Source organism: Syzygium oleosum, unplaced genomic scaffold, assembly GCF_021117445.2.
Source record: "Syzygium oleosum isolate NSW1041296 unplaced genomic scaffold, Sole_v2.1 Sole_v2.15, whole genome shotgun sequence".
NCBI lineage: Eukaryota > Viridiplantae > Streptophyta > Magnoliopsida > Myrtales > Myrtaceae > Syzygium > Syzygium oleosum.
Window position 1 is genome coordinate 8,742,286 of NW_026607499.1, and position 24,196 is coordinate 8,766,481.

General features: G+C 41.9%; 3 protein-coding genes across 4 annotated transcripts; 1 reads left to right on the forward strand and 2 right to left on the reverse strand.

Annotated features, from left to right (window-relative positions):
* Positions 1–5,488: 5,488 nt before the first annotated feature.
* LOC115668434 (F-box/kelch-repeat protein At3g23880-like) lies at positions 5,489–6,578 on the reverse strand. The gene is made up of 2 exons (XM_030589890.1): positions 5,871–6,578; positions 5,489–5,806 (listed from the first exon to the last, which is right to left on the reverse strand). Exons 1-2 carry the CDS (start codon positions 6,576–6,578, stop codon positions 5,489–5,491), a joined length of 1,026 nt encoding a protein of 341 aa, XP_030445750.1.
* A 2,536-nt stretch (positions 6,579–9,114) lies between these two features.
* Positions 9,115–14,495, reverse strand: LOC115675514 (secretory carrier-associated membrane protein 4). Its single transcript, XM_030598217.2, has 12 exons — positions 14,288–14,495; positions 12,480–12,590; positions 12,317–12,379; positions 12,188–12,221; positions 11,950–12,072; positions 11,745–11,807; positions 11,545–11,638; positions 11,405–11,450; positions 11,207–11,274; positions 10,957–11,005; positions 10,194–10,259; positions 9,115–9,397 (listed from the first exon to the last, which is right to left on the reverse strand). Exons 1-12 carry the CDS (start codon positions 14,345–14,347, stop codon positions 9,365–9,367), a joined length of 810 nt encoding a protein of 269 aa, XP_030454077.1. The 5' UTR covers positions 14,348–14,495; the 3' UTR covers positions 9,115–9,364.
* A 2,338-nt stretch (positions 14,496–16,833) lies between these two features.
* Positions 16,834–23,113, forward strand: LOC115675495 (DEAD-box ATP-dependent RNA helicase 5). 2 transcript variants are annotated; one of them, XM_030598189.2, is made up of 14 exons: positions 16,835–17,477; positions 17,568–17,692; positions 18,429–18,536; positions 18,990–19,070; positions 19,307–19,385; positions 19,682–19,767; positions 19,847–19,903; positions 19,987–20,054; positions 20,291–20,359; positions 20,468–20,561; positions 20,743–20,907; positions 20,987–21,079; positions 21,827–21,938; positions 22,647–23,113. In XM_030598189.2, the coding sequence occupies exons 1-13, from the start codon at positions 16,937–16,939 to the stop codon at positions 21,920–21,922; spliced, it is 1,662 nt and encodes a 553-aa protein (XP_030454049.2). In that variant the 5' UTR covers positions 16,835–16,936; the 3' UTR covers positions 21,923–21,938; positions 22,647–23,113. The 2 variants fall into 2 exon arrangements, with proteins under 2 accessions (XP_056174477.1, XP_030454049.2); XM_056318502.1 differs by lacking the exon at positions 20,291–20,359 and having other exon boundaries at positions 16,834–17,477.
* The last annotated feature ends 1,083 nt before the right edge of the window (positions 23,114–24,196 follow it).

Consider the following 24,196-nt stretch of genomic DNA (forward strand, 5'->3'; position numbering starts at 1 on the left):
TTTGGACCGAATTTCCAGAAATTTCCCCTTAAAAGTTGTTCCCAATATCTTGATGTTTAACATATTTTAATTTCAAAATTTTTGGACTTGATATGAGTAGTAAGAAAGCTTAATTTTCGGACCATGTAAAATTATCAATAATGGGTATTTATGTGATGTTTACACTTTCTTGATTTTCTACAAACTTTTCTGGGCTGATTTTGAACAAACTTCCTTCACAAAAGTTCTTGAGGATTTCTTCCTATACAACATATAAAAATTTTAGAATTTTTGGAGATGTTTTGGGTATGGTAAAGAACTGATTTTTTGGAACAAAGGTTCTGTTCCAGTGAGAAATTTTTAGTCTGTCTTTGAGTTAGTAAATGAGATACTTAAAAAATATTTGGACTTTGGTTTCTTCATGAAAAATGTTTATCCAGGTGTCTTTCATAACATATCCAAATTTTAGAATTTTCGGAGTCCATCTACTATTTATTTTGAAGGAATTTCGGTTATGGTGCAAAACTGTGCAGATTTACTCAATTTCAAAGATGCACCATTTTCCATGTGAAACCTTGGAAATTTGGACTTGATGTCTTCTAGTGATTTAATGTGCACATTCTGAGCTTTCAAATGAGATATGTTAGACATTGATTGAAGGTCACATGATGGGGGAAATGAGGCTATACATTTGGTGGCAGAAGCTGAATTGTGTTGTGAAAGCTACTGTGTATAAGAGAAGGTGATGCTACGGTTATGACTTGTTGTTATGCACTCACGAGTTATCACATTTGCATGTTGTGTCATGTACTAGTTATGTATGAGATATTTGGGCAATGTGAATGTGATGCCTACGGTCGATGAACCGTGGATGCCCCGAGGAGTTAAAGGGAAAGCGGGATGCCTGGTTTTGGGAACCGGATGCCTAGGAGTATTCTGCCCTAGATGCCCCGAGAGTGTGATCGGGATGCCATGGTTAGTGGATCACGAAGCCTATGCGGGCCGATGAGAATATCGGCGTATACTGCAGTAGACCGAAGCGCGCACTGAACCCTGCTAGTCAAGAGGTGTTCCTCCTTGCTTGTCCGGCGAGCGCACATGGCATGTGTCTTGGGGATGTTATGGTCAGTGGATCACGAAGCCTGCGCGGGCCGATGAGAATATCGGTGTATACTGTAGCAGACCGGAGCGCGCACTAGACTTTGCTAGTCGGGAAGTGTTCCTCCTTGCTTGTCCAGTGAGCGCAGTAGGCATGTGTCTTAGGGATGCTGTGGTTAGTGGACTATGAAGCCTCTGCGGGCTGATGAGAATATCGGCGTACATTGCGGCAGACCAAAGAGCGCACCAGACCCTGCTAGACGAGAGATATTCCTCCTTGCGTGACCGGTGAACGCACCAGGCATGTGTCTTGGAGTTGAGTTTTAAAGCCCAAGTGAAAAGATAAACCACGTGTCTTCGTATGCTTTGTATGACTGTCTGTTAACATTGATTTTTGGTCTTTACACTCTAGAATCAGTGATAGAAAGAGTGAGTCATGTACATTGTAGTAGGTTTGCATGCTGGATTAGATACCGTCCTAAATGATCCTATTCAAATTGCTGGATACTTATGGTTTTCAAATGTGTTATTAATCATACTTGTTTATCTAAAATGCATATCATGTAGGTGTGTCCTAAGAATCGAAAGTTAGTAAGATTGGTCGGTTTATAAACTGGTCTTATCTCTTGTTGAGCGTTAACTCACTCCCGTTGATATTCATTTTTACAGATCTTTGGACATGCCACCGATCTCTTATCCTGATAGTTACAATAGTGATGAAGGTGGGGACGGCAAGTAGCGGAGTGGAGTTGTGGATGTTGCTGCATATAGTGGGACTATTTTGGTGACGTGGTCATTACTCTTTGGCTATGACCGTGAGGATGGGTGATTGGGGATAGTGGAAACCTTAGTTTCGCTTGGATGGCATTAGGGGCATAGGACACCATTTTGACCTCCCTGATGTAGTTTTTGCTATCGTGTTTGATGATATCATCACCATTGTATACAAATAAAAAGTCGGAAATGAAGATGTGGTATTTTGTTGTGGATGTGTCCATTGAACGAGAAATGCTTAATTTGATTGTGCATTATCTTCCGTTTGTGCTATAAGTGAAAAGACTAAAGACCGCCTTAGTATGTGACGTTCTGACACGTCACAGCATATGCATGTTTTGTCCATGCAATGGCATCTCAATGTTCACTGTTCTACTTAAAAGATTGACTTTGCTATTGCTGCTTGGGCGAGTGTGTGTGTGCACTATTCACATTTTAAGAGGAAAGGAAAGGGAGAGACAACTTTGCTTCACAGATGTTCCAAAAAAGTGAGCATTTTCTTACGATTTGGTTTGCTTGAGTTCGATTCACGGACAACAGGTTATTCGAAGCCAATGGGTTCATGGAGCTGTATGGAGCATGCATGCATTTACGAGTTCTAAATAATAGGGGACTGTCCCCCCCTTAATCATTGGAACATTTAATAGTAACTTTTAGTAGATCTATAGGGGAATTTATTGGAGAAAGCAAGTGTACCATGTTGACAAAATCCTATTTAAAATAAATTGAAAGACACATATAATGTACGTGCATACCCACGATTAAGTCATCGGGACATGTCGTCTTTACTGATATTTTCGGTGTCCATTTTGCACTATTTATGAAATGAAACAAGAAAAATTCTTTAAGCTAACCCTTAAGGGATTGGCTAAGCGGTTAAACGCTTGATTTGAATCTAGCAAATCCTATGTTTAAATCATAGTGTCAACCACTTATATCAACATTAGGGTCATGCCCTCCACCCTATGGGTGGAGGTTTTTTAATTTTTTTGGGTCGAATGTGGGTGGAGGTTGGGCCTCATGGATTAGTCAAGTTTTGAGATTTTTCTAATACTTTGCTTAACTAAAAAGAAAATTGTTTGAGCTTTATATCGGAAATTTTGTTCCTAAGAGAAATACAAACTCTCACCGTGGAGTCCCAAAAATGTAAGAGAAGGTTGTGGTGCTCAAAAGAAAGCATATATCTTAAGCTACACTGCTTATCTTAATTTTAGAGAAATGATTATGTGACAATCCTTAATCTCCAGTGAGATTGACGGTCTGTTTTCGTCACAAAATAATAATAATAATAATAAATTATTGTGGGCCCCACTTCTTTAGGAATTTGTGGCTCACGATATGCTGGTATTTTTACAACGGCCCGAAAACTATTATGCCAGCAAATCCCTTAATTTTATTAATTAAGTTATGCAACGCAAATAAAAGATGGGCGAAGCCCACGGTTTGACAATTGTTTTTTTTTTTTTTTTTTTTTGGTCGAGGTTTGACAATTGTTGTTCGACGAAGAAAGTAGCAAAATGCGGGTTGAAATGCTCTTACTAATTTAATATTTCTTCTTATCTCTAAAGAAAAGAAAAGAAAGAAAGAAAGAAAGAAAGAAAGAAAGCCGGGGTCCACATCAGCCATCTCATCAACCGGTTCAACCCCACTTCTGTGCTCGATCCAGCTTCCCTTCCTGGACCCCTCTTTGATTTCCATGTTCTTTGTCTGAATTTACAAACCGTTCGTAGGCATTTGCTGCTGGTTTTCTTGGGCCAAGTTTGACCAGTCGTCACTTTTCCCACTTCTTACACAAAACAATCTTCGATATTCGATGTAACGCAATTTCCGAGTACCGTCTTTCGGAACGATTTGACCTTGTCATACTTAAAGTAAACTAATTTATTATCTCTATAGAACGAGTTTCACACGTTTTAACTTTAATAGTACTTTCATCATGCTATTTTGTGTCTAAATTATTAATATACGGAATACGTTTGTCGAGTTTTCGGCGAGTATGCACATCGAAATATGATGTACGCATGCACCGTGCCCAAAAAATCGGTGGATTGCTGCCTAATGTTGTCATGAATGGTCAAACGACGGGTGATTTTGACCATTGGATACGGGATGAAATGGGAAAATTACCAAAAAAGTCCTAAACCTTTCGTAGTTGTGCTAATTCAATCCTAAACCTTTTTTTTTTTGCCAATTCAATCCTAAACCTTTTGCAATTCAGCCAATTCAGTCCTTTTGTAGTTTGGAGCTGACGTGGACGCCGGCCGGCGCTGACGTGGACGCCGGCCGGTGACGTGGCAATATTTTAATATTTTTTTCGATTTTTTTTTTCCTTTCTCTTTTTTTTTCCTTTCTCTTTTCCTTCTTCCCCCTGGCCAGTCCGGCCAGGGGGAAGCTCGCCGGCGAGGTCCACTGGGGAGGCTCGCCGTCGCCGGGCAAGGCGAGGCGACCTCGCCGCCTCGCCACGGCCGTGCGATCTGCGAGGGCGGCGGAGGGCGGAGCTCGCCATGGTCGGGCGAGCTCGGCGTCGCCGGCCCGCCGCGGCGGCGAGGCGAGCTCGCCCAACCATGGCGAGCTCCGCCTCGCCGGCCCTCGCCGATCCGGGCGAGGTCGCCCTCGCCGGCCGCTCGCCATGGCCGGGCGAGCTCGACCTCACCCAGATCTGGTGAGGTCGAGCCTCGCCATGGCTGTGCGAGCTCTGCCCTTGCCACCGCTGGGCGAGCTGGGCGACGCCGAGCTAGCCCAGCCATGGCGAGCTCCGCCCTCGCCGGCCCTGGCCGTCGCATAGCCGTGGCGAGGCTGGGCGAGGTCGCCTCGCCTTGCCCGGCGATGGCGAGCCTCCCCAGTGGACCTCGCCGGCGAGCTTCCCCCTAGCCGGACTGGCCAGGGGGAAGAAGGAAAAGAAAAAAAAAAGAGAAAGGAAAAAAAAATTCGAAAAAAATATTAAAATATTGCCACGTCACCGGCCGGCGTTCACGCCACGGCGTTCACTGCCTAACAATGCTGTTCACGCGTCACGTATCGGCCGGGCGTCCATGTCGCCCTCCGCCGGCCAAAAGGATCGAATTGGCTGAATTGCAAAAGGTTTAGGACTGAATTGGCCAAAAAAAAGTTATTTAGGACTGAATTGGCACAACTGCAAAAGGTTTTGGACTTTTTTGGTAATTTTTCCGAGAAGAAATACTTAGCAAATATACTGCGGGCCAGGTTGGTGGGCAATTTTGACCCAAAAAAAAGAAAAGATTGGTGGGCAATGATGCTCTCATTTAATCGGACGTGGATGTTAAGAAAATCCCTGCCACCCAATTTCAAGACTTAAATAAAAAAAGAAAAAGAAAGATTTAATTTTCAAGAGAAAAAGTGTCCAACTTATAAAACGTTACAAGAAATGCGTAACATATTTCGATACATAAGATACTTCGTCAAAGATGGAAGTAGTCTCTATTGAAACTAGGGATAATCGGTTCCAGGGTGGATCGCTTTCCACCCTGGAACCAAGAACCTTATAAGAAGGGCTAATTCTTAGTTTGTGGAATCGGGATTTGGCCCACCTGATCTTGGATCCACCGGTTTGCTTCCCGGGTGGATCTAGAACTGGTCGTGTCCTGAAACCACATTTATGAACTCCCAAACTCCGACCCTAATCTCTAGTTACAACAGAAACCAAACTTTCTACATAAGGGACCAACTGGCTGCTACAATCCGAGTCCACTTCAACTTTAAATTCTTCGAATTCGCTTCTCCTTGCGTCGTATGAAACCACGTGACTAGGAAGACAGAAACGCAAACCAAAATAAAAGCACTTGACGAAGAGAACTTCTCCGAAGCTCGCGGCTCCAAGCGGCCAACACTGCAAAAATCCGTTCGTAAACACGGTGGTCGTGTACAGCTTGGTCCAGGACTCGGTGACGCCGAACTCTTTCATGGTCCACACTTCGTAACACTGAGACGACGGGTTCTGCACGATCAGAGACAAGCATCCATCGAAAGAAGTGATGAATTTCTCCTCGGAAGGCATTGACTCTGGCAGACGCGTCCTCGACGGTATCCAATAAGACCAACGGCGTAACGATTTGGCCGTCGACGCAAGCATAAGGGCACCAACAGATGAAATTTTGAAAGACAACTTGATGGCCTAAGTTCTTGTCAAGCCAGGAAGGGAAGCTATTGCCGATTTTCTTCCAGGAATTGCTCCTCAAGCTATAAATCTGCGCTTCAGAAGAATGGCAGTCTGGGTGGGCTCCAAAGTAGAAACTTATGCTGACCACTTTGAAATCATCAAGATGGCCACTGAGAGGATAGAATCCAAAAGCAATCAATCCTGATACATGACAGTGCAGTTGAGGAACGACCATGCACTCATGGATTGATGGGTTCCATATAAATATGTCTGAAAGATCGGGGTTGTCTTTGTAATAAATGGTTAAACAAAGGACCCCATTACATGAACCAACGGCATCATATCTGTCGGGATGACCGAACGAAGGATCAAGATGAGATAGCTCACGCCGATGCGAGCGGTAGCCCCCGATTCTGGTGGAATTGTTGTCATCGTACTTGAGAAGACCGACGGTACGAAATTTCGATGATCGATCGAGATGAGCTTTGACGAAATAGGCACTGGCGAGTAGGGATTTCCAAGATTTGCACACGCACCAGAACCGAGCTAGCGATTTCACCGGAAGCCGCAATAAGATGTCTACCGTTATGTCATCCGGGAAGCTTGCCATCTTCCTTGTGCTCTCCAAATATACCTTGAATCGAATTCGATATAAATGCTGATGAATTGCTTTACATGTAACGATGTTTTCAGCCTCATTTGGAGGTCCTTTAAGCTTTTCCTCTCGTCCTGTTGTTATAAAGATGAATACAACATGGATTAATGACATAAATGGCCCATGAACTTTGGTCTAATGTGCAATGTGGTCTCTGAACTTTTAATTTGTTCAATGTGATCCTTAAACTATATTACAACGTGCAATGTCATCCCGAAACTTTTGATTTGTTCAATATGGTCCCTGGATTTTTTGTTTATGCTCAATCTAGTCCTTAAACTACATAAAAATGTTTAATGTTGTCCCTGAACTTAAATTAATGGAAGGACAATACTGAATATTTTCATATAGTTTAAGGACTAAATTGAACATGTATAGAAAGTTTAGGGACGACATTGCACATTGGGTTAAAATTCAAAGACCACATTGGACAAATTAAAAGTTTAGAGATCACATTGCACATTGGGCCAAAGTTCAGGAACCGTTTATGTCATTTTCCCATACAACATTGCAGACAGGACTACAAGATGACTCCAACAAAATTTGACACGTGTATTCTTTTTATACGATGTAATTTTCCATTGGAGTAGTTTTGAACTATCGAGTAATTTTGTCAATGACAAGAACAATCCGGCTTACCAATATCCACGACTACATCGCCAGAGTTTCCTCCCCTAAGCAAATTACACGGTTTGATTTTGGCAAGATGCGTGTGATCAGACATCTTGCAAAGTCGACCGGATTGCTCTCGTCTTCTATGTGATAGAGTAAATTCATGTTGTGATATTGTATAATCAGCTATTTCTTGTTTCGTTTGCAAAACAATTTAAATTTGATCTCGACTTGGTTAAAATTAAGGTTTTGCAGCAAAGAAATTGGTCAAATGTAGTCATACATACTTTCTAGCAAAAAAGCGTAGTCACCCCTCTAGACATTTCCCTTCAGCATCAGAAGCTTCGTCCATCCCTTGCTGTTGTTTCCCTCAATCTACTCGGGCAACTTTTCTTAATAAGGCCCCGTTTGGATCAGCATTGAAAATGCTCATTTGGCCTTAAATGAGCATTCCCAAAATGCTGAACCAAACGGTTCAGCATTGGAGTTCCAAATGCTCATTTGGAATGCTAACTGTTCCCCAAAAAAAAAAAAAAATTTCTTCTTCAGCAAAGCGTGGCTGGCTAGGGCGGCCAGCGAGGTCGCGCGACCCCGGCGACGGCCGCCTGGGGTAGGGCAACCGCCCAGGCCGTCGCCGCCCGGGGTAGCGCGACCCAAAGCGACGCAGACTGGACTGCCGCGCTCGACCCCAGTGGGCCGTCGCTCGAGGTCGCGCGACCCCGGGCGGCGACGGCCCCGGGTCGAGCGACGGCCGCTTGGGGTTGCTCGACCAAGGCCGTCGCCGCCGGTTTGCGCGACTCTCAGCGACGGCCGCCTAGGGTCGCGCGACCGCCCAGCGCCATCGCTCGGGGTCGCGCCACCGCCGTGCGCCGTCGCCTGGGGTCGCTGCGACCTCGCCGCTCTGGGTTGCGCCACCTGTGCCGCCGCTCGCCGGGTCGCGCCACCCGTGCCGTGCCGCCCGGGTCGTGCAACCCTGTGGCGACGGCCATGGGGTCGCGCGACCCTGTGCGACAGCCGCCTAAGGTCGCACGACCACAGGCCTCCTCCGGTGACGGCGCCAAATCTGGCTCGCCTGCAGCCGTAGCTCTTCGCCGGAGCCAGCGAAGGGTACTTTTAAAAATTTAAAAAAAAAAAAAAAAAGCTCCCAAAGCCCATTTGTAAAAAGAAATAACCAAACACAATTGCATTTCTCCAAGTAGTTTTTAAATAATTTTTTACCAAACACCATTTGCATTTTTTCAAGTGCCTTTCACCTAAAAGTATTTGCATTCCCCAAATGAGCATTCTAAAAGCCGAACCAAACGGGCCCTAAGTACATCATCCTATTCGTACATCAAGGTTTGGAATTGTTTGTGGTGAACCCGCGCTGCACCATCCAGTGCAAGCACAGTGATGATCTTTTGCAGCGAACTCTGGTCTGGTGATTGCTGCGTGGCCTGCTTCCGAAGGATGTCTAAGTTGGCTTTCACTTATTATTTAGGACGGGCCGAGGCCCATTCCAAACTTTTCACAGTGGAGAATAGTTCCCACCTGAACTGGAGAAGCACCATGCACGCAATCCGCTTGTGCCGCATATCACATTATATGAATGGAAGATTATAGCCTGAATTAATACCTTAAATTTTGCAGCAAAAATTAGCTTAGGTGCCATATATCCCTAGATTCCTCTTGCAACAATCAACCATAATATGCTATGATCATTTGGATATAGTTTTGCAAGCCCGAAGTCAGAAACTTCTAGAGTGAAATTCTAGTTTAGAACTGTTGTGACTTGTGAGGCTTGATGTTAAAGTGTGGTTTGAATGTTGCATCCCCAATGTAGATATTCCATTTCCCTAGCCACAGCTAGAGGGATCGCATAGTTGGGGGACATATGAAGTATTAAAATCCTTAATATACTATCAAGAAGCAGGCATGATGAGCCAAGGATACTAAAAACTACATCACCAAGGAAAAAGGCACGGCAAATTCGAATCTCCCCAAAATGGGGAAGGTACATTACCAGAGTGTACTCATGACTGTGTAAATGAATATAATAATTACAAAAGAAAGAGCATATCTCATCATAATAAAGCAGCTCGAACATCCAATGGCTGACTAACCCAAGCCAGTGATGCCAGGATCGAAAATCACTTGTGTCCCCTGAAATACATGTAGGTTTTCTGCAGACAACAGTAAACAAAGTAATAAGCAGGATGACAAGAAACTTGTTTACGAAGGAAAGAGTCTCAGTGTATGCCAAATGCAAAAACTAGTAAGGCAAATCATATGTACTGTTATCTTGAGTACTCCAGCCTCTCCAATTCAATATCTTGAACTAAAACACGGAGTTTCTAGGTAAACATCAGGTAAATTTTGTTGATTTCCCTTTCTCCTTTACCTGTGTAAATACATTTTTCATCATGATTGCTATTGTATTTCTCCCTGTCCAAGCTCTAAACAAAACTTTCCATCCGTTAAGGTGTGTAGATGACATTAGCTCAGTCCGAAGTGCTGTGACGAAAATATTTTTCATACTGCGTGTTGACTTAAAATCAGCTAGAACTCATACTGTATGTTCTATGCAGCTGGCTACAACATGTTACATGATTTCAGCACAAGACTTCTGGATGTTACTCATTAACCCTTTCAATAAAAGAAATGCATGACAAATTGCTTTCTAGTTCACTTAATTAAGACCGCTAGGAAGCTGTACCATTCAGTGCCAAGTAGATAAGAACTGACAAAGATATCGATGCCCAAACTTGGGCTAGGATGATGGAGAGGATTCTATAGAGTGTTAATTCAAGGTTAAGTAAAAAAAAAACTCTGGACAGCAAAGAGAACATGAAAGATATTTCAGTTCGACTGTTGCTCAACTCAAGATGTTCTTCAATAAGCAACTGAAAGAAACCCTAGATGATGCCTTTTCTCATCTTTGCAGATGCTGGAAAACAAGACACTACGCAAAATTCTCACCTGAAGAACCCACAAGCTCAGCAGTGACTCCAAGCAAAATAAAGCGAACCCAACCAAGTAGAAAATCTGCACCAAAGTAACAGTCAGCTTTGCCGAAAAGTTAACAGGAATAACAAAGGAAAGAAACAGAGCCCAAAAGCAATTTCAATAAAAAGATCCTAAAATGCAGGGATTATTGCTCAAATAGGTATAGACATGATTGACGATATTCCTTCCTTCAAGGGTCTTAGAGGCACACGTCAAAGAGATGGTACATCCCGAGAGCAACATGCATTCTAAGTTTGGTTGATGAGAGCATAAACTATGTTATTCACCAGAGGACTACATAAATGGGAATACATGCCATATCGACACTCCTCCACACATCCAGAAATCACCAACTTATTTACTATGATGAAGAATTCCATGAAATTTTTTTCCTCGACTCCTGAGGAATTCTGAAAGCCAAAAGCCAAATAACAATGTGGTTCATCCAGCTCTCTGTCACAACACTAACTGGTCTCTTGACTCAAGCGTGTAGTATCCTATTGTTCACTATGTAGGAAAGCAGCATACGCAATTGGTACGAAGTCCGGCACTAACCCAAACAGCTGCTGAATCGAATAAATTTTGTGTCTCCAAAAGCTAGGAGATTATGAACCTAAAACATATAAATCTAGGCACCATGCATCCTTTGTCACAGTAAGTGGACATGCACAAAATAAATCAATTTTTGCAGCAATCATTAGAAGGCACAAAAAAGTTGGAGTGCATGAAAACATACCCCAACCAACACATGGTCAGAAAACACATCAATTGCAGCGAGAATACCCCTGAAAAGAGAGAGATCTTTTGTTAGCAAAGAGCTGGGTACTTGGGGTCAGCTAATGATAATTTTGAAGGAATTGTAGCTTAAACAAGGCAAGCAAACATGGTTTTAATCCATCTATTCCCACTCGTAACACTTACTGAGAAGTTCCAACAACCAGCAAATAAATTTTCAGGATAATAAAGTGAAGTATATAAGAGCTTACGTGAGTGATTTCCCATGAAAGACGATTGGTGGAGCAATAGCAGCAAATACGCAAAAGCCAACATGTAGCTGTATGGACAAAACCATAGACATTAAAACCATAAGCAACCTAACACAAAGGCGGTGCTATCAACCTTAGATTTTCAATTTTCAAACCCCAAATCCTTCACAAGTTGAAATAACAAAGAAGAAGGCTCACCAAATAGAAAAGGAAGAACCAACTAAAGTTCAATGCACTGTCAGTCCTGTAGATACAAACATTTTAAATGCTTAAATGAAATGATACAACTAATATGTAATGGAAACTCCACAAAACCCATGTGTCTAACCAAGTCTGACCTCATTGCACGGTATAGGGGCCTGTACCACAATACATAGGACAGTGGGCATCCCATCAATGCATAGATAATTGCAAGGAAAAATATTTTGACACCTGCAGAACTCGTGAGAAAAATCAAATCAGACCTCATCCCTAAATCTATACCAAAAAACTTCATATAAAGAACATCAATAAGAAAAGTCAAATGAAAAAAGCTTACCCCCGCCCCTAACCCAACACACGGTCACTGCAATGACATTGAAAGCAAGGCAAAGAACAATACCTGCAAGGCATGTTAAAAATAGTTCAAAGATGCCTTTAGTGTTGTAGGAAATGTCCATTCCAAAGGATTTTCTTACAATATAACAGCTTTTGCTTAAAGTAGCGACAATTAAAATCAGAAGAGTTGCCTCAAGTAGGCATACCTAACCAACTTGCAAAAGCCAGATATTGAAGCCGCTGCGCATGGACTGGTATCTCATTTGCTATATCATGATGTATAATTGGAAAGAAGGGGGGCCAGTTCTTATCATCCAATGGGACACCAGCTGATACATTGTGACAAGTGAGTAACCCACATGACATCACTGACTATTATAATGGAAAAGGCTCATGAATCAAAATTATTTGAGTCTGACGGAATTGCAATTGTAACAAGGATACCTTTAGCAACAGCATCTTCTCTTCGCTTTATTTCCTGTAGAAGATAAGAATTAATGTTAAATGCATAATTGCAAATGTTATATTCGATTTATTTGGCTAAAGGAAAAAATGGTGGAATGAATCACTAACCCTCTCTCTTCTTTTCAGATCTGCTTCCCAGGAAGCTAATTCTTTCACTTTTTCCTTGGAATCCTGTAAATGTAACCAGGAATCGTAACTTCGAGCTTCCGGGAAGTATCACCAAAAGAACAAAACATAGAGACAGAAAAAACATAAAGAGGAAGTGCTCTACATTCATTGTATCCAGAGGTATATCCACTGTTGCATCATGTTTCTGACCAAAGCCAAGGGGTTCGGATGCAAGTGGAGGAAGACGGGACTTTGATGCTGGAGCATTACCCTTCTGTAAAATTCCAAGATAAGCGTCAAATGGATAAATAGGGCGACATAAACATACTGAAACGACCGAATAATACGGTTTATGCAGCTACACTCAATATGCAAGCCCAGGATTTATGAGCCAAATTCAAGAGGTAATGCCAATTTAGGTGATTGGGCTACCGATAGACAATAGCAACGGTTCTCATTTATCCAATGCACAGAACAACTTTCAAGTGCAATGTCTCAGTATTGGCAATGATCCGAATTAATTGACCTAGAAGATCTGTAAGATGAAGACCCTTGCTCCAACTAGAATCATGCACATGAATGAAGGACAACCAAATTAGAGCCCCACATTCAATCTCATTTTATGTATAGTGGGTTGTGCTGGGCAAGTATGCCACCCACTAAAGTCTTTCTGCCAACTATTACAGTACAACACAAGAGCTGGTCCAGTCCAGCCAGGCCAAACACGGAAAGGGTGGCCCTGGAATGCTAAGGGGGCAATTGTTCAATAATGAAAAAATAATTTGACAGTCAGAGACAACATAGTACCATCACGATTAACTCAAAACCACAATGACCTGATATATTTTGACCTGTCTTTTATCAAAATCGAACTATTACAAATATTTTACCGACACAAAATTTCACAAATAACCGACATGAACGCGATGACATCACACTGTCACTCCCAAGCACTGCCCATTGCTGAAGCCCTAATGGGCAATGTCTAGGCTGTGTTGTGCCTGGCCTTCTTGTGCGAACCCATGGGGAAAACTACTTGTCAGCCTTTGGATCATCAACCGGGGGCACATAAGGATTTTTTGTCCAGTTTTTTTTTGTTTTTTTTGTTTTTCATTACAGGGATTCAGCATGTTCAAATCATTTCAAAAAGATAAGAGACAGGATAAAACAATACTAAATTGAACTTGTTCGTTTTTCTCGAATAAACAAATATCGGTTACGTTCACATTAGACATTCGAGAGCCATGTCTTCCAGCCATCTCTATTCTTCGGTTCAGTTGCATGACCCCATAACCTCGAACCAAAATAATTAGAGGCAAAGTCCAATCTTTTGATAACTTGATCTTGTACTCTTCTATTCCTACATTATTTCACCTGTAAAATGCACCATCATTTCTAAATTTGCCGGTGACAAGACACTTCAATCACGACCCATACTCTTTTACTGACACTAAGAGTTGTGGAAACTTTTGACTTTGGCAGTAATAGATGTACCCTATATTCCCGTGGAAACTAGCTTCAACAACCGGATCTCTAGCAAAGCTGGGTGCTAAAGTAAGGCTAAACACCTCGAGGAGTATACCTGCAACACACTCTGGAGTGAGCCACTAGTTCGGATAATTCAATTCAGCCGCAGCTAACGAATCGAATCTACACCCCCACACAGCGAGAGACGACAATGCCGACCTCGAATCAAAGCATCACCGCAAAATCGGACCACGACCGCGCACCACAGCCACAGCAGAACCAGATCTAAAAAAACCAAACACGGCACAACCACCGACACGCGCCCCCTCGCGGAACCACGGAATTCGGCTCCGGCATCGAAACCATTCTCGCATGTTACGGAATCCGACCACACAGAGCGAGCGGAGCTCGATGTAAGCGCAAGCGCGCGAGAAGAAAAAAAGCAGCGACCGAAGCGCAGATCTGCGCGAGGGAGAGGGGGGGGACAGACAGAGAGGGACTCACCGAGAAGGGATTGACCTCTTCTTCCTCGTCGAAAGGGTTGGGATCGTGGCGGCGATTCATGGTGGCAGCGGAAAGCTCGTCGTCCCCTCCCCTAGAGCCAGAGAAGAGAGAAGAGAGAGAGAGAGAGAGAGAGAGAGGGATTTTGAACCGAAAGAGAGCAACACCGTGATGCGTGGGATCCGTGTGCGCTGTTAAAGCAGCAAAGGAGTGTTTTCTCCTCTTCTTCTTCTAGGCTTTTGGCTTTTGGCTTTTGGCTTTGGCTTGGCTGCTACGCGGGACATCCACCCAAAAAATGAAATCGGGTCTTCCCTTTGCCCCTGAAGGTACCTCGTATTTACCCGTTTTTGCCACTGTTTCGGGGGAGGGAGCGAGGTCCCCCCACCCCCACCCCACCGCACCCCACGTGGGCAATGATTATTCGTTCAAAAATTTGAATTTCGGAAACGCGTGAGCGCGGAGGAGCCTCGCGTGAGCGCTTGTTGGTGTGCTCGAACCTCATTGGTCGGAGCAGGTGGGGTAGCTGTGGGATTGCGCCGCGCCTGATCACATCATCTCCCCCTTTGGAGTTTGCTCGTGCTGGTGTGTGGCGCTATTCGAAAGCGGTGGTGGGTAGCGTGGGCACCGGCCGAGGGTCGGTTGGGGGTCAATCTCGTCTCGTTTTGCTGATGATCTCTTCTTCTTATTATTTGATCAAGCAGAAACTCATCTCAGGCTCTCTCTCTCTCCAAAGAATCTCATCACTACAGTCTTGCAGAAAACTTTCGACTTTAATAAGAGATCTTATCCCTTATTTTCAACTTAAGATTTCTTTTTGCATGGCGTAGTCTTGTTTTGGTTTAATTATACGATCCGGTGAAAATTGTCATTTTCTTTTTCTTATTCTTTAGTTGCTTTGTCATTGAAACACTCATTTTGCATTAACTGTTTGTACCTGCTTCGACGTAAGGGCGACGGTTTCTGACGCGACACGATAGCACGACTGATATACGACACGGAACTGGTGAGTTCGGATTGAGGGCCCGTTTGATTCAACTTTGAAAATGCTATTTGGGGAAATGCAAATACCTTTAGGTTAAAGTCCCTTGGGGAAATGCAAGTAGCGTTTGGTAAAAAATCATTTGTAAAGCTACTTTTGTCCAAGTAGTATTTGGTAAATTTTTTTTTTGCAAAAGGGCTTTGGGAATTATCTTTTTTATTAAAAAAAAAAAACCTATCCTACCCTTCACCGGAGCCGACGAGCTAGATCTGGCGCCGGCGGCCGTCCCCGAGGTCGAGTGACCACGAGCGAGCTAGATCTGCCGCTGGCGGTGGTCGCATGAGGCTTGGCGACCCTCAACGAGGGTCGCACGACCCAGGCAGCCGGCGCCTGGGCGGTCGCACGACCTTAGGCGGCCGTCGCCTGGGTCGTGCGACCTCACCAGCCTCTCGCCGGCACGATCCGGTATCGACCGCCCTCGCCGGGCGCGAAGAAGATGAACAGTACCAAAATGGGCAAAACCGGAACAAGCCAAAATAAGTGAGGGTAGTTTGGGGACAAAAAATTTGGGTTCAGCATTCCAAATGCTAGGCCGAATGCTGAACCAAACGTTTCAGCATTTTGGAAAGGGGCTTTCGAGGCCGAAAGCTCATTCTCAAAGCTGAACCAAACGGGACCCGAGACTAATTGTGTTTGCTTCATTTTCAAGACACGATTAAAATATCATGACATATATCCCCTTGAAATTTTTTTGACCTATTTACTCCGTTTAAATCATCGGATAAATGTTGACGTGTGACCCCTTTAGACATAATGAGCTAAAAGATTATTCTTTTCATGCTACTCACTATTAAGATTTGAAATGATGATATTTCATTCGTTGTGAACGTGATTTTTTTACAAACTATAACAATTCGTAAATAAAAATTAGAAAATATTGAGGATATTTCATGTCGGGTTCGTGTTGGTCGGTTGATTTCATGTCGATGAGTTGATTTCGTGTGTTTAGCATGACATGCAGTCGTGTTGACTCGTCAACTCGTTGTTGAATCATATAACACAGTCCTACCGTGTGAATCCCTTAATTTTCGAGTCGTGTTCGTGCCGATCAGGTGGTGGATACAATTAACTAATCGTATTGCATTCGAGTCTACATATTTAGTATACTTTTATATCGACACGACATGAATATAACTTGCAAACACAAATAAAACCAACTTTGTTATTTTTTTTTTGTGCCCAAAATGAATAATCCAACTTCACCTATAGTGAAAGAGGCACATTGACAAAAATGTATTTTCGATATTTATAGATATAATAATGGATTTGACTGGCATTTCCTCCGGCACTAAACTAGTTGCTTATAAAGTTTCTAATTTTCATTTTTTTTTCCATGCTATAATCAAAGGAGCTATTCTAGCAAAAAAAATAAAAATCAAAGGAGCTATTCTAGCAAAAACAAAAAAAACAAAAAACAGTGGAAGGAAAAAAAGAAAAAGAAAAAGAGAAACCGAAACCGGCGAGTCAGTCAAAAAAAAAAAAAAGTCAAAACCCTAGAATAAAACCCCACCGCTTGCCCCTCTCCTGAACTGGCACCGATTTCGCTCCTCGCCCACCCCAAAAAGAAAGACTCCACCGTCTCCTCCTGCTCGGCAAAAGCTCCGGCGACAGCCATGGGCAGAAAGCTGATGGAGTCGTCGACGGAGAGCGAATCGAGTGTCCTCGAGGAGGCGAACGTTCGCGACCTCAAGCCAGAGCAGGAGAAGAAGAAGAAGGACAAGAAGAAGAAGAAGGACAGAAACGGAGACTCAGACCTCCAATCCGCGGAGGAGCTGAATCGGTCGAGCCAGAAGAGGAAGGAGCACGGTGAAGACGGAGCTGAGGCTGACGTCATTGCTAAGAAGAAGAAGAAGAAGAAGAGGCGCGAGAGGGAAGCCGCGGGCGAGGCGATCGAAAATGGCGGGACCGGAGTGGCTGATTATTCTGTTGCGGATGGGAAAGACGAGGAGGTTAGGAGCGGCAATGTGGTGGTGAGCGGGAGGAATGTGAAGGATCCGAAGTACTCTCCGGTGGAGTCGTTCGCGGACGCCAAGCTGCCGGAACAGGTGCTCGAATGCTGCAAGGGCTTTGCGAAGCCGTCTCCGATTCAGTCCCGGGCGTGGCCGTTCTTGCTAGACGGACGCGACTTTATTGGGATCGCGGCGACCGGTTCAGGTGGTGTTTTGAGGTTTTAGTTCAGCTCTTCTATTTGAGTGGTTTCGCGCTCGTCGTGTGGTGAGGATTTTACTGATTTCTGTGGTTTAGGTAAGACTCTGGCCTTTGGAGTGCCAGCCGTTGTGCATGTTTTGGGCAAGAGGAAGGGTATGATGTCGAAGGGGAGGCGTCCGCTTTGCCTTGTGCTGTCACCGACGAGGGAATTGGCTCAACAAGTACGTTTTTACGATTGATGCATTTCTTGTTTTGTTAGGACGGAAGTATGTATTGTTTGCATGCTTGCCATTCTTTTGTGAGTGAGTTATCGAGAGCATGTTTCGAGAGTTGGTGTGCGTCCGAATTTGATCAACAAACATAAAGTAAAGATGCAGGAATGGATGCCGGTGTTTTGTAGATTAGTTACGTGAATTTCTGCAGCGAAACTCTTGGCAGTCGCGCGTGAAGGTTGTTCTGAAAATGGTTGGATAGTCTGAGATGCGGTTACAACACTAAAATTTTATTTTATTGTGAATCTGTAATCGCGAAAATGGGTGGATATCATGGCTTCTGTTAGGTCGAAATGGCGTGTAGTCACATGACAAATTTACAGGGGAATTTTCACTTCCAGAAGAAGATGTGTTCAGAAGTGGAGCTATTTGTTCGATACTATTATAGTAGGAATTCAGAAAAGATAAGTGAAAACAAGAATATGTAGCATTAGCATATACAAGGCACGCAGTTTAAGCCAAGGTAATTGACTTTGTTGTTGTTATGCAATTAAGGTGTAGTAAAGTAGGTGCAGATCCAGGTGCCGAGAAATAAAGTAGGTGCCTATGCCAGTACTTAATTTTCTCACTTAATTCATTGCCTTTTATTCTAATTTTGCTGCGCTGTACACATATTCTGGTTCTTGTAATTAGTATAAAGTGTTTAAACAGATAACAAGCTATAGCCTTCTTGATTTGGTCCCAGATTTCAGATGTTCTGGTTGGTGCTGGAAAAGCTAGTGGTGTGAAATCAGTATGTGTGTATGGAGGGACCCCCAAGGAACCTCAAAGAGCTTCTATGAAGTCTGGTGTTGTAAGTCACCTTACTTTATTAGGATGTGCATATTAATCTTTTCTACATCTGTCATTGTTTTATGAATATTCACATGCCGTATTTTTGCTGATGCTAATCTGAGTAGTTGTCATATTTCAAATATGTTCTTGGTGATTAAAGTTCATGTACTCTAACCTTTGAATGTTCGTCAAATGCTTGACAACAATTTGAGATATATTACGAATTTTAAGCGAAAAAGGATTCACAATTTGTACTGTCCTGCGTAGAAATCCATAATGGTCTTAACTGCCCTTTATGATTAACGTTAGATTTGCATGTATTCTTTGGGGTTGTTGCCATGAAAGAGTTGCCATTGTTTCTTTCTGATGGTGTACTTGCAAAAATGGAAATTGTTCATTGTTTGTGCCTGTATATCATCTAGAAAGTTAATATAATTTAACTCATGGAGTACTCCTATTAATCTGTACGCAGGATATTGTCATTGGAACTCCTGGTCGTTTGAAGGATCTGATTGAAGAGGGTGTTTGCAGCTTAAATGAAGTAGCTTTTGTGGTAAGTAGACTTTCCCTATGGTGTTTCTCTGTGTCATGTTATTTAATGTTATCACGGTCATAAAGCTTGGTATTGAGGAGTTTTGATTGTCAATGTGTCATTCAGGTGCCTGTCATATTGCTCTTTGACAAGCTTTGTGTTTTATAATGAGTTTTCAACTGATTGGAATATATATGTGGCGTAGGAATTTCTAACAAAGTCGGTGTCTATTAATTCTTTTTCCTTTTTGTCTTCAGGTCCTTGATGAAGCAGATAGAATGCTTGACATGGGTTTTGAACCAGAAGTTCGTTCTATATTGAGCAGCACATGTTCTGGTATGTTGCAAAATGTGTCTTTACTTATTTCTTACTTTTACCAGTTGACTTCCGCTACTATAATTTTTGCTGTAGTTTTGTCATCTTAAACCTTTTTCATTGTTATTGACCATCCGGGTTTGTGCACAAGTATAATTAATCTGGCAGTCTTTAATTCGAATTCTACAACATCTTGTTTACTGTAAATTTGATTAATTTTGCGACTTATGACTTTGTATCTGTACGTAGAACTTACATGTGAACTAGGTGGGCGATTTTGTTCCCTTCTAATTTTGTGTGCAAATTCGTCTTTGCAGTTCGCCAAACAGTAATGTTCAGTGCTACATGGCCTCTTCCTGTTCATCAATTAGCACAGGAGTTTATGGATCCTAACCCAATTAAGGTGTGCATCCTCATGATTAAGCAATATTTTTTATTAATCTATACGAGTAAACTGGCAAGAATGATTAGCTCTCTTTCAGGTTGTTATAGGTTCAGAGGATTTAGCTGCCAATCATGATGTTATGCAGATAGTTGAGGTATGGATTCAAAATTTTGGCTTTGGTTATTTTTTTCTTGACATCATTTGTCATATGTTGGTTTCGCTCGATTGCCTTTGCAGGTACTAGATGATCGTTCACGTGATGAACGCTTGGTTACCCTTTTACAAAAGTATCACAGTTCCAAAAGGTACTATCTATTTTTTATACATACTATTGCTTTTATGAATCTTGTTTTGTGGTCTTTTATTCTGAATCTGATCCTGCTGTATGTTATAGCTTAAATAGGTTGGGCCTCTTTTAACTATTACCCCTTAAGTTTTGTGCAAAGCTAACAGAAACCATGCGCAATAGTTTATCTTTATAGTTTTGCAGTAGCAATGACATCTTGCACCATCTGATATCGTCGATTTTTCCATTTATCAGTAACAGGGTATTGGTCTTTGTCTTGTACAAGAATGAAGCTTCTCGTGTAGAACAGATGCTTCAAGCAAGGTATTTTCCTGTCAAGTCAGGTCATGAAATGGGCTAAGTGAATGAACTAATGCATCTCTAACCCTTCATCGTACATTTGTTGTCTCATTCTCCAATTTCTTTTTATAGAGGCTGGAATGCTGTATCTATCCATGGCGATAAAAAACAACATCAGCGCACAATGGCACTACAATTGTTTAAGAAGGGAACCTGTCCTTTGATGGTATGTTTTATCAACCAATGTTTTAGTTTTTGTCGCTTATGTAACTTTTTTCAAACAATTAAACAGTAGTCAGGTCAATGGAGTACTAGTGCAATTCCTTAACAGCAGTCAGGCATCATGATTTCTTTTTGCTGCGTGGTGGTCAATTCCTTAAAGCTTGAGTTGCCCGATATGTCTGCAGATTGCCACTGATGTTGCTGCTCGTGGATTGGACATTCCGGATGTTGAGGTCGTGATTAACTATAGTTTTCCTCTAACAACAGAGGATTACGTCCATAGAATTGGAAGGACTGGACGTGCTGGAAATAAGGGTGTAGCACACACATTCTTCACGAAAGAGAACAAGGTTACCTATGAAAGTCTCTAGGATTATTTCTTGCCTTAGGAATTAGCAGTGATGATGATTGACCTGTGGTTGCTGACAGGGGCTTGCTGGGGAGCTGGTCAATGTTCTCAGAGAAGCTGGGCAAGTTGTGCCTGCTTCTCTTCTGAAGTTCGGTACTCACGTGAAGAAGAAGGTATGTGTGTTTTCACGCATCTTTTTTCCTTGCAGAAACGCTGCATTTTGTTCGAGCAATTTTGTATGATGCTTCCTTTCTTGCCAGCATTCTTAATTTGGTGGAGCATATTAGGCCAAACATTATTGAGGTCATCTTGCTGCAGAGTCTGTGAATAGCTGTGTAGCAATTAGTAGAATCTATTGCAAAATTAGTAAAGTGATCAGAATGAAGCTTTGTTTCTTGAGCCGCATGGCACACTATCAGAATGCTCCATTCCACTACCTTTCTCCGTTAAAATTAACCAATCAGATTGATTATACGAATCTACTAGAAAGAGAATTCATCATTAAGTTACCTATTGATAACTTAGATAAATTTTATACAGTAGTAGTGAAAGAAAGTCCATCAATTGTAATTACAAATTTTAATTTTCTGTTCACTTGATAACTTGATAACTATATATATATTTTGAGTAATTCTGCATTTCATGGTCTGATTGAAAATTTACATTCTACTGAATGAATGTCCTACATCATACAAATGCAATTATCTCATTGATGTAGTTTTACTATTTCTTAATCTGATTGAAGATGCGTACTATTTTGATTAATTTGTCTTCCAAATGCAGTAATTTATGTGGTTTTACCACATATGTAACAAAAAATAAGCTGTTAACTCAAAGTTCTTTCAAGGTCGTGCTATTCACGTGTTACCATAGAAACTGTATTGCTATCTTTGTTTTCATGTTCTTTTCTCACTTGGCAGGAATCAAAGCTTTATGGAGCTCACTTCAGAGAAATTACTGCAGATGCTCCGAAAGCTAAGAAAATCACATTTGACAACTCCGATGATGAGGACTGAATTACTGATAACTGTGGTAAGTAGTGGCTTTAGCTTGCATAAAGATGGTTTGATTTAAGTGCATTTGGGAGGCTCTTTTTATCTTGACTTTTTTTTTGTTTCAATTTTTACATAGCGAATGTGTTCTTTGAAGGATGCTTTTCAGAAATATCATTATAGTGATTCTCAGAGTTTTTTTTTGCTAAATTAGTGATTCTCAGAGTTGTGCCATCAGAATACCCAAACCAGCTATGTCTGATCATTTGGTTCCTGAGCTGTGTTCTTGCTCTATTTTGGAGATTTTAATTTCTTTTAGTATCCTAGCTAATAGGTCAGGCGACTGATATTTTTCTCAAGGAGACAAGGTGGCTTCACCATGTACACCTGAGGAGCAAACGGTTGTTGCCAATTTGAGTGCATTTTCTGTCTGCTAAATCAATGAGTGTTAAAATTGCCACTGTCAATCACTGTCGAATTTGCTTCCTTGTGATAATGTATTGGAGATCCTTCATAATATAGTTTCTCACAGAGTACTCGCTACTTTTATACTTGCATGTTCTTGATTTCGTCAGGTTCAGTGAACTTTGTTTAGTTGATTATTAGAAGGAGACAGTTGTGTTCAATGAAATTGGATGTAGTTGGTTTAGGTTGGAAATGCTGAAAATTGACTGGTATGGAGGTTAGTTTGAATGTATGTTCCATTATGCTAGCTGTCATTGAATATGTTTCTGCCTTGAATGATTAGGTTGCACTATCTGGAGAGGAAAACAGAAGGCAATCGCACTTGGCACGAGACTTCTGCACTTCAAGGTTTCCAATATTAATGTTTGGGTGTAGAGGAGAAAATATATCGTGACAAACTACATTAGTCGAAATGGGACAACGGAGTTCGAGGGACTCATGTTGCTAAACCATCCATGGAGATAGGAGTTGCCTTTGTCAGCCCACAGAGGAGGAGAATACAGCAGATCGCGGTGTAAGCAGCGGGATGAGTCATATAGATATCATGTAGGGTTTCTTTACGTGAAACTTCTGGTTATTTTCTTATTTGGGCTCTTTATAATGTGGTTTTGCTCGTCATTTTTACATTGTTATTGGCATTGTTAAGGCGAGTTAGAATAGTGAGCACGGAAGGAGAAGGTTTTTCTCTTGGACGTATATTTGGTTATTCTATTCTATCAATGAAAGATAAAGGAAATTTATCCATGGTAACTTAATTAACTACGATCGTGAGATCATTGAATTCCATGCCTTTAATTTGAAAGGGCTTTCCGATTGTCTCCCCATGTACGATTTGAAAACACCACTAGCAGTCTTCCTTACATAAAGGAGATTTTTATTGCGCATATTTGCTTTTAGAATCTTCCTCCATACATGTGAAGATTAGCTGGTGTGTCAGGATCATTTCCTATGGATTATTCATATTTCAACAGTCAAAGCATCTCCACCTAAAATTTGCTTGACTACTTATGTCAAAGTGTTGGCACTTTGTTGCATCTTATAAGGTACGCCAGATTTCATGACCCAATCTGACCAGCTAATGTTATTTGGATAGCTCTATGAATCTAGCCGCAATTTGTGGAGTCTTACGTCTTGTGACCTGTCGCCAGAGTCAATCAAGTTTCAAGGTTGGGCATTTGTTTTTAATGCATTGTCGAAGATTGGTTGTTCTGTAGGAATATCGATTTTGTCTTGGCCAACAGAAAAATGAAAGATTAGGTCTGTTGAAAATGAGCCATATGCTTGGAAGGCTATTCTGGAAACTTTCTCTGATTGTTCTCTTTGAATGACGAACTTTTGCATTCGATCTCTTCTGTTAATGTGTATGGAGGTCAGATCGATTAAGTGATGAGCTTTGGGGGTGTTGCATTGGTATTACCTTCTAAACCATTCAAGATAACAGATGTTAAATTTATGAAACTAAAATCCAAACTTGATTTTTCATGAATGATGCTAGTTGGATACTTCAAGGACGCTTCTCTCGTTGGTCCCTCTATATCATCGCTAAAAGTGGTTTTGCTTGTGGCGATCCTTTGGACCGTAGCTTATATTGTATATGTCAAAAGGGAGATTGTCGCATCGGTATTCCCCTTCTTCGTGAGATGAAAAGGGTTCAAACCTTGGGCTTCAGTGCTGGGTGGAGTGAGAACAAAAGCGATTCAGTGTATTAATTTTAGGTGGGAATTACCTTTGTCACTAAAGAGAATGTAAATATGTGGGGTTGTATTTGACACTTTCTATGTGTGATATAGAATTATCGGTAATAAATGTCGAAAAGTAACTTTCATATGATTT